Source organism: Ursus americanus, chromosome 16 (assembly GCF_024610735.1).
Source record: "Ursus americanus isolate L20-20 chromosome 16, mUrsAme1.1.p, whole genome shotgun sequence".
Lineage (NCBI taxonomy): Eukaryota > Metazoa > Chordata > Mammalia > Carnivora > Ursidae > Ursus > Ursus americanus.
This window is the reverse complement of record NC_142142.1, coordinates 7210829-7226264: the sequence shown is the minus strand read 5'-3', so window position 1 is coordinate 7226264 and position 15436 is coordinate 7210829. Positions and strand designations below refer to the sequence as shown.

At 38.3% G+C, this 15436-nt stretch overlaps 1 protein-coding gene across 8 annotated transcripts in view; it reads right to left on the bottom strand.

The window, feature by feature from the left end:
• Positions 1–15436, bottom strand: part of NUP98 (nucleoporin 98 and 96 precursor) — a 114377-nt gene that overhangs the window by 19227 nt on the left and 79714 nt on the right. For 7 of the 8 annotated variants that reach the window (XM_045782822.2, XM_045782821.2, XM_045782826.2 and 4 more), the window contains 7 exons: positions 13374–13556; positions 12514–12670; positions 10710–11139; positions 9000–9229; positions 7346–7612; positions 2264–2421; positions 1203–1346 (listed from right to left, as the gene is read on the bottom strand). In XM_045782822.2, the coding sequence (XP_045638778.2) occupies positions 1203–1346; positions 2264–2421; positions 7346–7612; positions 9000–9229; positions 10710–11139; positions 12514–12670; positions 13374–13556 (1569 nt within the window). Of the gene's footprint in view, positions 1–1202; positions 1347–2263; positions 2422–7345; positions 7613–8999; positions 9230–10705; positions 11140–12513; positions 12671–13373; positions 13557–15436 lie in introns of those variants that run through there. The other variant, XM_087868104.1, reaches the window with a different exon arrangement.

Genomic DNA, 15436 nt, shown 5'->3' with positions numbered 1-15436 from the left:
ACACTCAGTTTCTTTAGTGTTCTCTTTCTCCTGACAAATAATTCTGACAAATGATTTCAAAGATAATGACTGTGGACAGTAAGAAAAGAACTGAAAAAATGATGGTTTTAAAAACATTAATAGTGGCGCCTGGGTGGATCAGTTCGTTAAGCGTCTGACTCTTGGTTTCATCTGAGGTTATGGTCTCAGGGTTGTGGAAACGAGGCATGGAGCCTGCTTGGGGTTCTCTCTCTCCCTCTGACCCTCCCCCTACTTCTCGTACTCTCTCTCTCTGTAGAAAAAAATAAATTAAAAAACCCCACATTAATAATACTTTTTTAAAAAAGATCTTATTTGGGGGAACTTGGATGGCTGAATCGGTTGAGCGTCTGCCTTCAGCTCAGGTCATGACCCCAGGGTCCTAGGATCAAGCCCCACATATCAGGCTCCCTGCTCAGCGGGGAGCCTGCTTCTCCCTCTTCCTCTGCCTGCCACTCTCTCTGCTTGTGCTCTCTTTCCCTCTCTCTCTGTCAAATAAATAAAATCTTTAAAAAGCATAAAAATAAAAAAGAATTTATTTATTAGATGGGGGCAGAGGGAGAGTATGAGTGCGAGGTGGGGGGAGCAGAGACAGAGGGAGAATCTCAAGCAGACTTCTCGTTGACCCAGAGTCTGATGCGTGGCTCCATCTCACGACCCTGAGACCACGACCTGAACTGAAACCAAGAGTCAGATGCTCAACCAACTGAGCCACCCAGGTGCCCCTCACAATAATAGTATTTTAACCTCAACACTGTCAAGGCATATGAATATGATATTTAGGGGCAAATTTTTCAGGCCTGCTAATTTGGACTATACCAGACTTGAGGTTGGGCTGTATCTCAGGGAATTCCCAAAGGAATAAGACAGCATTAGGAATAAAGAAAAACCCTCTCGTTTGGGGGCAGGAAAACAGCTTTAAGAAAGTCAACTGTGGAAACATCATATTAAATAAAACAGAAGCAGACACTTGGAGCAGTTTAAGAATAGCCCTGTCCAGAGGCAGGAGAAAAGTTTCCTATCAGATTTCCTGGGTCCATTTCAATTTTATGGTACTTTCAAAAAAAGCAGTTACGAAAAAGTATTATGAAGTGTGACTTGATGTTTTTTTTTCTGCAGTACTTTTCTGGCAAAAACAGAACTCCCCCCAGTGACTCTTGGTTGGCTCTACTGAACATAAATACCTGAAATGCTTCTTCATACATGCTGAGTGCCCTGGAAATGGAGGCTGTTGGTGGAAGCAAATACCAAAGATGAACAGCCAGGGCGCGTTTCCAATCCAAAAATGAGCACACATTGATCTGCCTGTGCTCTGTGAGCTGCCATACCTGCAGGAGACAAAACTCGTCATCACAGCTATGTGTTACACATTATCAAGTTACTCACTTATTCAAGTAACATTTTACTTCTTTTTTTAAAGTAATCTCTACACCCAACACGGGGCTCAAACTCCCGATCTTCAAGATCAAGAGTTGCATGCTCTACCAACTGAGCTAGCCAGGTGCCCCTATTCAAACAACATTTTAAATGAACTAGATCGGCAGTGTTAATGATCCAAATATAAAATACGCAGCTCCCTGGTGGCAGGTGAGAGGGCGGATTTAGACTACGGGTGCTCTGAGAAGAGATGAGAACCACAGAGAGTGAACAGGAGGTCTTCTTACTGTCTACACTTGCCATCTTCTAAAACTTTGAGCTGTGCATAAATTCTGACCAGCTATTTCATTTTTGGAAAGTGACATCAAGATGTCAATCAGGCAGGCAGCAAAAGAAAACGGGCTTAAAATAATTGTGGCATATCACCCATAAAATGAACAGAAGTGGCTATTAAAGAGTGGTGCTACACGACATGAAAAAATGTCCACATACAGTCAGGTAACTTGCAGAACTGCTGTGTATAACTGACTTTATTGGAATATGTACACACGTGTAAATATGCACACATACATGTTGATATAGACTTACAATAAGTCTGGAAAGAGACTACAAATTATTTACGTTGTTTACCACTAGGATAAGGGATATGGTGAATTTTAGTATTTTAATTTCTATATGACCAGTTTTCGTTTACAATGTACCTGTTATACCTCTGTCATTTGAAAATACTTCCACTAAAATTTAAAAACAAGTTGTTTGGCTACGTGTCACAGTACCCAATTTACAAAGATAGCTCTTTCCCTTAACCTGAAGCCATCTTGAATTTATGAGAAAATGTATACAAGTGTATGAGAAAAGAGGAAAGTACCGGTTTTCCAGCCAACAAGGCGAAGATGCGCAGTCTCTCATCCTGGATGAAACAGTTAGCCTGGAGCTGCTGCCAGTCCACCAGCTGCATAGTAAGCAGCTCCCGGACTGACTGGCTACCCACCAGCTGGGATAAAAGGAGGGCAAGACGATGATCACCTACAACAGAAACAGTTCTCTGGTGATCACGAGGATTAACAGACTTGGGCAAACACCTGGGGGCATTATCTTATTTCTTCTAGCCCTCAGGAGGAAGAACTTTTACACTGTGACTCCTTTCTGCAGTGATGCCAAAATACTGACCAAGAACTTACCATTTTCTGCTTGGGTAGAAAATGTTCAAAGTAGTTTAACCTAAATTACATATAGACTGTATAGTGTACAGGGCTCAATGATAGATCTACTATTACTTCTGCGACCCTAGATAAGGTACTTCATCTGTAAAATGGAGCAAAGTATTATCTGATTCAAAGGTTTGTAGTGAAAACTGAGATCACATAATTGAAAACATGTCCCACTAGAATGGCACTGAGAAATGGCAAACTGAAACCTAGACAAAACACGGATGTGTGTGCTACAAAGAGAGTCACTGACTCTTTACTCTCACAGGTCTAATCATCTCTTTTACTAAAATTTTTTTTTTTTTTTTTTTAGGATTTTATTTACTTATTTAACAGAGATAGAGACAGCCAGCGAGAGAGGGAACACAAGCAGGGGGAGTGGGGGAGGAAGAAGCAGGCTCATAGCAGAGGAGCCTGATGTGGGGCTCGATCCCATAACGCCGGGATCACGCCCTGAGCCGAAGGCAGATGCTTAACCGTTGTGCCACCCAGGAGCCCCTTTTACTAAAAATTTTTAAGTACAAAGGGCTGAGGCAATAAAAAGGTTTTAATTAACCAGAATGTGAGGGCATAGAAATTCCAGTTTATGCAAACTTCCAGTTAAGCTGTAAGTTAAGAGAAAAATGCTTTGTTTCAGCCCTTACTACAAACCTCCTAAAAGTCAAGTCCTTCTCCTTTTATTTTTGTATATGGGTCAGTCTATATAAAGTACCATCTTGCCAAAACTGAGGCTCTCATCTCAAAAGTTTCCTTCACAAACTAGAGAGGCCTAGAGGAAAGAAATCATGCATCAGGAATACATCTGGAAATGTGCAGGACAAATGGTCTCTCTGTATACAGGTAATCAAAGCATGACTGGACTATGATTTATTCAGTAAGTGCTGTAACCCACTTGACCATGAGCTGCTAGTATTCTAGGTGAGTGATACTAAAAGGAAAAAAGAAAAGATTATTTCAGTGTATCTAGAGAACCCAAAAGAGAGGATTTATTGGCCAAGATGTTTAAATATCCTGGTCACTAGAAATGGTTGAGTTCAGAGCTTGATATAATACATTCATTAAGATTCTCTCTTTGCTGGGGCGCCTGGGTGGCACAGCGGTTAAGCGTCTGCCTTCGGCTCGGGGCGTGATCCCGGCAATCTGGGATCGAGCCCCACATCAGGCTCTTCCGCTATGAGCCTGCTTCTTCCTCTCCCACTCCCTCTGCTTGTGTTCCCTCTCTCGCTGGTTGTCTCTATCTCTGTCGAATAAATAAATAAAATCTTTAAAAAAAAAAAAAAAAGATTCTCTCTTTGCTTTGATTACACAACCAACCAATTGGCTTCTGCCAAACCTTGATTTTTCACACTTTCCCACTGATGAGGACATATACTGAGCAAATGGCAGGATTCTAGGGTACTTCCTCAAGTTAATTTTAGTGTATGGTACAAGGTAAGTATATAAATTAATCTTTTGCATATGAATATTCAACTACCTCAGCATTATCTGCTGAAAAGACTATCCTTTCCATATTTAAATTATCTTGGCACTTTTGTCAAAACTCAACTGACTACAAGTGGAAGGGTTTCATATTTGAAGTCTCATTTCTATTCTATTTTTCTATGTTCATCTTTATGCCAGTGTACCACATTGTCTTGACTGCTGCAGCTTTACAGAAGTTTTGAAATCAGGTAAGTGTTGAGTCCCCCGATTTAGTTCCTCTTTTCCAAAACCGTTTAGGTTTTTTACATTTCCAAATAAGGATCAGCCTATTAATTTCTCCAAAAATGCTTATTGTAGGCATTTTGATAGAAAACGCACTCATGTACAAATCAATTAACAACACAGAAATTCCCAATCTATTAGTTCTTAATCTGAATGGTTTTGTTCCCCAGGGAACATCTGACGATGTCTAGAGGTATTTTTTGGTTCTCCCAAATGAGGGTAAAGCCATCTTATGGGCAGAAGGCAGGGATGCTATTAAGTAACTTTCAATGCCCAGGACAGCCTCCACAACAAAAATTACCAGCCAAAAATGACAATAGTGCTAAAGCTGAGATGTATTCCATGAAGGTGAAATGTGTTTCTTCGTTTATGTAGATCTTTATTTCCTCAGCACTGCTTTACAGTTACAGTACAAGTCTCATTTTTGTGACATTTATTCCTTAAGTATTTTATTCTTTCTGATGTTATTGTGAATGCAATTATTTTTCTAATTTCATTTTTGGATTGCCTGTTGCTAAGACACAGAAACACGACTGAATTTTGTATACTAATCTTGAATCCTGAGACTCTGCTGAACTAGTTTATTTAGTTCCACTGCCTTTTCTGTGGATTCTTTAGGACTGAACTATGGACATACAGAATCATGCCATCTTTGAATAGAGACAGTTTTACTTCTTCCTTCTTAATCTGTATGACTTTTGCTTCTTTTCCTTTCCTGATTACACTGGCTACAACATCCATTACAATGCTGTATAGAAATGGTGTTCCCAATCTTAGGGTGAAATTATTCAGTCTTTCAACATTATGATGTTAGCTGTGTGTTTTCTGTACATTTGCTTGGACATCGGGGTAATAACGTCATCACAGAACAAGATGGGAAGTGCTCCCTCTATTTCCTGAAAGAGCTGTAGAGAGGATTGGTATTACTTCTTCAAAAATAGTGCTGGTTACCAGTGAAGACATCTGGACCTTGGCTTTTCTGAGTGAAGATTTTTAGTTACTAATTCAACCTCTTTACTTGTTATAGATCTATTTAGATTTTCTACTTTTTCTTGAGTCGGTTTTGGTAATTTGTATTTTCCTAGCAATTTGTCAATTTTATCTAAGTTGCTGAATCTGATGACACAGAATTTCTTATAGTAGTCCCTTTTCTGTAGGGTTAGTAGTGATGTTCTTTCTTTCATGCCTGTTTTTTATAATTTGTGGTCTTCCCCCCCCCACCCCCATGATCCGTGTAGTTAAAGGTTTATAAACTTTCTCACTCTTTTCAAAGAATGAATGTTTGGTGTAATTGATCACTGTTTTTATACATTGTCATTTTCCTTGATTTCTGTTCTAGTCTTTACTATTTCTTCTCTTCTTCTACCTTTACGTTTAGTTCTCATTTTGCTATTTTCTTAAGGTAGAAGCTTAGGTTATTGATTTGAGGTCTTTCTTCTTGCTGGATAGATATAAGGAAACACTGATAGTGTTTAAGTATTTTACATTCTTGATTGTTTAGTTGTTCTATCAATTATTAAAAGTGGAGACAGTGGGGCGCCTGGGTGACACAGCGGTTAAGCGTCTGCCTTCGGCTCAGGGCGTGATCCCGGCGTTATGGGATCGAGCCCCACATCAGGCTCCTCCGCTATGAGCCTGCTTCTTCCTCTCCCACTCCCCCTGCTTGTGTTCCCTCTCTCGCTGGCTGTCTCTATCTCTGTCAAATAAATAAATAAAATCTTTAAAAAAAAAAAAGTGGAGACAGCGAAGCAAAAGTTTTTAGTAAGCTGAAAGGTAATGCCTTGCCAAAAGTTTAATCTTAAAGAAAAGAAAAAAGGGGGGGGGGAGTAGAGTCTGTGAACAAATAAATCTAAGGACCTGACTTCTGGCACTCCTTAAGATCTTCTGCTATACATATATGTGCTGGTGAGCATAACTTTATCTCTTTAATTTAATGATTCATAATCTTCTTAACTTTATAAAAGGCCAATCCTGAAGACAAATTCTCACTGTGCAAAAATATATGAAGATCACAAAAGGCTAACCATGTAGTGACAGTGGAATGCAACTGTCCACGTGTAGAAGTTCTTGATTCTAGCTTCTCCTATGATTTGTTCCTTACAATCCAAACTGGCCAAGTCCTCCAAAAATAAATTCAGTTGACAGCTCCAATTAGTTGGTTTCAGATAAGTTAGGTTTCAGTAACAAGGTTTGATCAGGGATCTCATTATACACACATAAACTGGACTATGCCATCTTTTTCTTATCAAGATCTGTCTGGACAGTTATTAAGTACTTGCTGAATGCCTCTCATTAGTGGAAGGGGAACTAAAAAAAGCTCAAATATATAATGGGAGGTCCTTAAAAAAAAAAAAAGTAAATATCTCAGCCTGGAAATTAAATTTACAAACTTACCTAAATGAAATAAGTGAATTAACGCAAAATACCTATGTTTAAAAGGTTCAGAGTATTGCTTATAGTGGGAGGAAAAAAAGTCTAAATGTCAAAAAAGGAATTCACTAACATGATACATTTGTAGATAAAAGAATACTAAGAAGCATTTGACTATAATATCTATATTAGAGAACATGAAAAGAACTCTCTCTCTCTCTCAATATATATATGTAGGTAGACAGCAGGGTACCATCTTTGAAAAGTTTACATGCATCTGTTGCTTTGTGTACACAAATCTTAATATACCTTGTACCTTACAAAGTAAACAGTCCAAATACAAGCTGTACATTGAAATGTATATAGTAAATACTAAAGGATTTAGGTGATTTGGGTTTATTGCTTTTTGCTTATCTGTATCTTCTAGTTTTACTACAAACGCATATGTAGCATACAAAATTAAAATAATTTTAATTAAGTAAACCTAATGCTTAGGTTCTAAAAAGAAAACTAGAAAACACAGTTCCTATTCTGAGGAACCAGCAATCTTCCTGAGAAGTCTATACTTAATTCAGGTTAGAAGACAAAGGCAAATCTACAATTAACGGGTAGGGACAACTAGTGAGTAGGATATAGAGGGGGGTGCAGAGAAGGACCATATGCCCTACCTGACTGCTGGGCCAGAGAGCAGGCCTCACTGATCCTCTTGCCTGTGAGGTAGCTGAAGACAGCCTCCACAGGCCTGTCTTTTCTGGTTAAGGAGACTTCCTCCTCAATTTGAGGTGCGGCAGTATGGGATAGCCAGCGAGAGAAAGTTCTTCTTCGCTCCAGAATCTGAATGTATTCACTAGGCTCATCCGGCTGGCTGTCAGGCTCCTTCAGATGGCCCCATAAGGCTTCACATAATGTCCATGTTAAGCTCCAGTGCTTCACAACTAAAGAAGGGACAGGAAAATAATGCCGACATGAAGTCAAAGTACACAGAGGACATCACTCTAATTGTGGCATAAAAATACATAAATTAATAAATACCCCAAACAACCACTCAAGTTGATTTCCCCTAATCTCTCACCAGCTCACTCTGCTGTGTCTTACAAGTTCCAGAGGTATGTAGTATAACTGCCTGTTCATTCCATGTTTTTGTGGTACTTATATAACAAATGTGTATCTGTGCTCCTTAAAATAGGTTCTTCTAGTTGCATTATGACTAATATAATCTCAAATGACAGAGAAAAGTCCTCCAATTTGATTTAATTCTGTTTACAAAATGCTTTAAGAAATATGAAGTGCTCTAAAAACTTGTGAGGCAGTCTTCTCTCCTGCGGTAGGCACAGCCTAACGTTTAGTGAGCCTAAATAACACTGCTGAAAGCACTTAAGAGTAAAGCCGACTCTAAACTACACGATGTAACTATACTGTAGTTACCATCTTCATTTTACAGATGAGGAAACTGAAGTACAGAGCATTAAGTAACTTGCTCAAAGTTATAGGCAACATGTAGCAGAGCCAAGTAACTTGCTCAAAGTTATAGGCAACATGTAGCAGAGCCAAGACTTGAACCCAAGTAATCCGAGTCCAACTCTACATTCCTAACTTCTATTCATATTGCTCCTCAGGAAGGAAAAACAAAACAGAAGCACTGTTTACCACTAAGCCAAATAACAAGTATACATTGGGAAAATGACGCACATGTTTGAAAAGAAGATGAGACAACTGAAGCAAACATAGAGAAATGAATATACACAACTCTCAAAATGTGTGGCATGGAACAGTTCAAAATAGTCGCCATTCTTCAATAATGTTGAAATATTATGAAACGTATAATATTGTGATTTTTCTACGATTTGAAAATAGTTAAGTTTCCAAAGTAGAAAAGCCCTTCATCAAATTACTAGTTTAGAAAACCATGTCACAATAGTAATAGAAAGGTATTGGAGAGGTTAGGAAGGGAAGTTTTGAACATAAACTGCTGGGAAGACCAAGTATGGAAGAATGCGAAGGATTTAGAAAAGCAAGAAGGAATAGCTTTTTCTCCCTATGTTCTCTGGGTGGCAAAAGGAATGCAATTTCAAAAATCCAAGGAATTTGGCTATAGTTCCTGTAAACAAGGACTTGTAAGTTAAAAGCCATAAGAGTAATTGTAAAAATGTTATCATTTCTCCTTCCTTGAGATTTTGCCCATTCCAACTCAACTGCAGACAAGGGTGAGCTCAGGCATCCACTCACTACATTGGCCTAAGGAAATCTGTCCTCCTATGAACACATGCTTCTACGGCAGTTCCTGAAACATCAAAGGTTAGACTACAAACAGTCCATACTCACTTTGTGCTTCCAAAAAGTCTCCTGATGCTTTCTTAACCCAATTTGCATAGTCATGAATGACAGCAACTCCTGGATTAGGGACAATGAGAGGACACAGCTCATCCACATGGACAGTGCTATGTTTTAATTTGAGCTCCAGAGGTATCTGGTATAACTGCAAGTCTTCATCTGGCTTCTTTTGTCGCAAACTGAGTTTTTCCAAGTGAACTTTGAATGGAGACTCAGTTAGGCTACAAGAGCAAATGACAAGACAGAAAATGAAGACAAGACAGGTGCTGGAATTTTCCTACAAACCTTTGTTCCTTTTTATGATTACACAGAGAGTGCAAAACATTACCCTGTGATTTTACAGAAATTGTGTTTCCTAATGTCAAACTATAATGAACTTATTTCCTATATAATGAGCAAGCAAGTTATCTGGTCCATGCATTCAGAATCCAAAGGCTTCTTAAAGCCAGGTTATAAAAAGCATGTGAATCAATACAGTTCATCTTGGAACTGGCTTCAACATGTATCTAGACACTATGAAATCCAAGGGCCAAAAGCCATTGTGGGATACTGATTTCTCAAATTACACTTAGTAAGGTATCAAAAGTCGTGAGGCTAAGCTTATAGATACTATAGAACTGACTCTAAATTAAGACGAGTACATAATCAATCTGGCCTTGATCCGATTTGAAGACTGGTATTAACAACTTTCAAAATATCATGACATCATGCATAACCTAGGTTTAGAATCAACATTACTAATTGTGAGGTTCAAGAGATGCTGTTGTTTTGTTTCAAAGTCAACTTTAAAAACTAAGCATCATAGGTAATCAGTCATTTAAACTGTAATAAAGATAGCACAAAATTGTTATACAGAGTAAATAGGAAAATGTTATATATTTTGCGCAAAACAACTGTATGCATACTAACAACTACCAGAAACTATACATATATCTACATGAGATATATATATATACACATACACACACACACACACACATATATATGCACACTCATACACATACACATGCATAAAGTATACAGAACTGTAACCACACATATATAAATGTTAATGGTGGGGATTATGTAGTAATATATAACATAATACAGTTATCAGAGGTCATCTTTTTTTTTTTTAAAGTAAGCTCTACACCCAATGTGGGGCTTGAACTCATGAAGCCGAGATCAAGAGTTTTATGCTCTACTGACGGAACCAGCCAGGAGCCCCTATCAGATGTCATCTTATTTCCAAATACTTATGCATGGATTATACATAGTTTATACATTCACCTTACCAGGCCCAAGATACAGGAAATGTGCTTAGTTGAGAATATACCTTATATAGGAAAACACACACACACACACACACACACACACACACAAATATCTAAGTGAGAAAATAAGAAAAAAAGACGAATGTAACAAAAAGGATGAAAAAACCAAGGAATGCTGCAGCATCAGCTTTGGGTCTGTTACATTTCCAAATAAAGTTGAACCCCTGAGTATTATATACTCTTCATACCTTGATGATACAAATGGAGTTATCTTATTAATGTTTAGTTTTTAATTATACAAAGATCTTCTGCTACCTAAAGTTGTACTAAGAACATTTCTAGAAAGATCACAAAGCAGGGCCTTGACTTTGGTTCTCCTGACAATGAAAAGGTTTTTCTTACCTACCAAGTTGTCGTTCTCAAAAAGCATAAGGAAAATATGACTCACGATTTAACAGCTACTGGATTAGGCAGGAATCCATATTCCATAGAATCGGCAATCTGATGATTTTCCAGTTCATGAGAACCACTTAGCTGCTCTCCACTATTAGCAAGAGTCCAGTTGGGGCCCCAACCAACTCGAAATGAGCGTCCCATAAATAGGGCCATGTCCATCAAGAGCTTCCCCTTGCCATAGGTGACAGACTTTTCAAGAGGGACTAGGCCTGGTTGCCTGCGTGTACCCACGGTTTTCAACTGAACTTCAGGGGCTGGGCTGGGCACTGTAAACACAGAGGTCAGGGGTGGAGGGACAGACCAAGGGGATGTGGATGGGATATTCATCAAAGATGCTGCTCTGGGAGTACGACATTCTTGTACAGAGGCACTTGGTGAAAGAAAAGTTCCACTAGTAAACTTTGATTGTAGTAACCCACCAACTGAAACAGGGGGAAAAAAAGACTATTAGAAAATACAGTCTCTACTGCTTCTTGAACAGCAACAATCAGTGAGGTTGAAATTACAGTTTTACCAAACCAACTAAATCAGATATAGATGACAAGAAGCAAATCTGAGTCTGTGGAATACTCTTTCAACCAGGAAATCAAGGCAGGAGTTTTAGTGATGATGATGCCAACAACAATATTAACATTAATAACAAATACTACTTACTATTTTAAAAAAATAATTAAGCTCTTATCTGTGATTCGGTATAAGCCATTTGTATACACTGTTTCATTTCACTCTGCAATAACTTCAGAACGAACAACACTATTATCCTCATTTTATAGATGGGAAAACTGGGCTCAGAAAAGTGTTTAGTCCAAATCCACAAAGATACCTCTAGGGAAGTCTTGACACCAATGCTCATGCCCTCATCAGAATGCCAAATGTAACCATTTCTTAGTCCATAGAAAAAACTTAGTAAGATCAAAATTCAAATTGCTACCACTCAAATGCTCAGTGCTAGACTCAATGAAACAAAAACCCACTGAGGCATCTTGAGCCCTTGAGAAGGACAGTTCTTATTACTACTGCCGGTTTTCTAATTCTGTTTAAAACAAGGAGTCAGTTACTGAAGTATGAGATTTTCATGTAGTGTCCATTACGGAAAAGGTTGTAGTGAATGTTTAATTGATGGCTCATTAGTTAAAATATTTTTAAAAAGGAAGTTAATAAGGGCACCTGAAAGAACTGAAAACTAAACACTTAAGTTTTTAAGGTAACATAAACAAATCTCTTCCTGGTAGTTCCTCTGGCATTCAAGATGTTTTGAGATTTGTTGACATCAATATTCTATCCCTAATCCCACAAGAAGAAAAACGGGAAAGCTTTAAAATCAAATATTACTTCCCTAAGAATCTGGGGAGGTTTAGGAAAAGGTAGAAATCTGACAAGTTTTGTGCATTTTAAGAGGCAATATTTGCCCCCGGAAGGCTATAAAATAAGGACAGCATGAGGATTGCACAAAGAGTACAGTGCAGGACAACCCACTCATTCCTCTGAAGTGTGATAAAAATTAGAAAATCTAAGCTTACTATCTAATCCACATTCATAAGCAAATAAAAACATAACCTCAACAAAACACAAATGCTTTGTTCTCCATACAACTTCTGCATCTACACCAATAAAGCTGATTATGGTTTTTTAAAACTGGCCCACTTAACATATTTATAAGAGTACATCTCCTCTTGGCATCCTATGTCACATGCCTTTAGGGGGATATTCGCTAGAGAAGTTGACCCAGCTTAGAAGAAGACAGGTGAAGAGCAGGACTTTACAGCTTTCTCGTAAAATAGCATCGGGTACAGTACCTAAAGAACGGGATTTTGATGAGTGGGATGCTGAAATGGGGAGTCTGGGAGAACAGATTTCTTGAGAAGTATCTGCTTTAGAAGGAAGGTGACTGAAGCGTTGATCCAGGACCATATCTACATCTTCTTCATCAGCAAGCAATGATGCTTTCATGATCTAAAAAGGCAATTATCTATAGAATGAATGTGCCCCCCAAATCCAAAGGCCATAAAAGAAAAATGCAGTCTCCAATAACTAATAAATTGCTCTGCCTGAAGGCTGTGTTCAGAGCTAGTATAATATTTGTGTGGCTTACTCAATTACACTGCATGTGCCTGAAGGGTAGAAATTATAGAATACACCTCTATGTTTCTAGAGTTTCGCTAAAGTCTGGCACACAGCAATTGCTCACCTGTTTACCGAGTGATTAACTTCAAACGTTAAGACAAAGGCTAAACTTATAATATGTGCAGGGGGAAGGTGAGACAGAGTCTAAAGAAACCTGTATCTACCAGGCTATTAAAAATACTTTGATGGAGCACTTTCTAGAGACTCAAAATTACCCTATGAAGGAAACAAAGCATATTTTATAGAGAAAAATCAGTGCTCGCAGATGTTAAATGACTTGCCTAAAGTCACATTGTAATAGTTGCAAAACCAGGGTTAGAATCCAGGTCTTCTGAATCTCAATATAGCCTTTCCTTTCCTTGCCAGAATGGAAAAATGAGGCCCAAACATGGGTCATATTCTTTTTTCCTCACTCCAGTAACCGCCACACAATGCTCTTCAGTGAATAATCAAGGAAGAAGCCCGAGGTTATACAAGGGAGATAAAGATTAGTTTGGTTTCCTGTTGTAGTAAGGGTGGGTTAGAACTTCACCTGTAAGACATGTGGATTAATTCCCAGTGAAGATGCAATGTGTGTTGAGGCAGACACAGGTTCCTGATCCTCAGGCACGCTCTCTTCTAACATGGAATCCAAAACTGGCTCCTGGGTGATATCTACCATGTCACTGTCCAGTTCCACAACCCTCCCTAACTGCTCCACCTCTGGACTCTGGCTCTGTAGACAGCAGAAAGATCAGGGAAGCAGCATTAAATTACACCAAATAGACACAGAGCTTCTAGACCATATTTATTCAGAATATGATATAGCAACACTAGATCCTGCCAATTCTATGACAACGTGAGGTAGCATATTTGCTAAAAAGAATTTAACAGTAATTACCCCAAATCCCTCCTATACGTACTTGGGGTCCAAATACAGATTCACGAAATCACCCTTTGGTAATATCTTAAGGTCTGGTGTCTGGAACCTAAGCCCCATACTGAACAAATGGTGGTCTTCAGACAGATTATGCCTTACCTGATATAGCTAGCAAATAAAATTTTCTGATAGACACAGGGTGACTCTGCCCTCACACTGTCTTATAGCCAGAAGCCATCGGGAAAAGAGAGTAAAAGGTACAAATATCAAGTCTCCAGTAACTTTGCATTTTTTTTTTTTTTTTAACAAAAACAACTAGAAATAAATTTCCAGTTAACACAATTTGGGGTCTGGAATTTATTTTTTGGGTGACTGAATCCTAAAGGTTAGCTGGGCTCTACATGTGTAGTAGGCTAAGACATGAGGAATGTCTACTCTAATTTCCCAAAAGGAAAAGCAAAGTAATATTAGAAGCATTTTTTTTTTTAAAATAAGCTCCACACCCAACATGGGGCTTGAACTCACGACCCTAAGATCAAGAGTTGCAGGCTTTACTGACTGAGCCAGCCAGGTGCTCCCCAGGAACAACTTTAATCTAGGAATAATTCCTTTATGTTCAAGTGCCAAGAGTTAAATTTACGTTTAAGCAGTTTTCAAGACATACCCATGACTAACAGTTTATGATTTGAAAAGGTAATAACTCAACCTGAAGCACACTGTAAAATAACTGGTTCAGTACAAATTAAGTATGTCCTAAACTTGCATATTACCCGGTAAAATGCTAAAGAGTGGCGAACCCAATTTATGAAACATTCTCAAAAAGTTTTACTAATTATTTTTCTTATCATGGTATCATCTGTAGATTATTAATCTTCCACAGTTTGGGGCTTATCTTCCTAAGAGGCCTATTTCATGCTGCTCCTCAAATGGATGCTATTATGTAACAGGTAGTTTTTAAAAATAATTTCATGATTACTTTGGCCAAAGAAACATCCATTAGTGTAACTTTTCAACTTTAAGTATATTAAGCTATTATTCCCTTGCATTCCTTTAATAAATATCCTTACTATAAAATACCATTTAGTAAGGTATTAATACTCCTCCCATTTGTAACTAGAAAAATTAAGCTGTTGGATACATAGCAAATTGCCACTTAAGACATGAACAATCCCCAAGAACTGCTCTAACAAAATTGAAGGCTAGATAATAGTGAAAGGCAAAAATGATACTACTTTTTATCTACTGAAGAGGCTACCTTTATGCTAATTCTGGAAAAAAAGAAAATAAAAAGTAGCCGAGGTCACAATGCTCCCATTTTAATTACAGGAATTATGGGAACATTCTAACTCCAAAAGCTCCCTCATAAGTTAGTTTTTAACCAATTCACTTTCAGGAAAAGTTATCAAACTGACCCATATCCTCCGTGTCAACTTATCAGTCAGGATACCCTCCCTCTGTTGGGCTCCTATAACACCCTGTCTAAACCTGTTTTTTGATTCATCATAATATATTATGATTTCTTGCATATGCAGTATGTATTTGTCCCACCACATTGTCAGGGCTTGAAAACAGAGATTATGGCCTACTATTCTCTGTATCTATAACCAAGCACATTGTTAAAGCCAACATTCATCGAACATTTTGTCAATTCTACTGCCTAGAGTAGTGCGTGGCACACGCTATTAATATGAAGGAACAAGGAGAGGATGGGTGAAAGGAAAGGAAAAAAGGGGAGG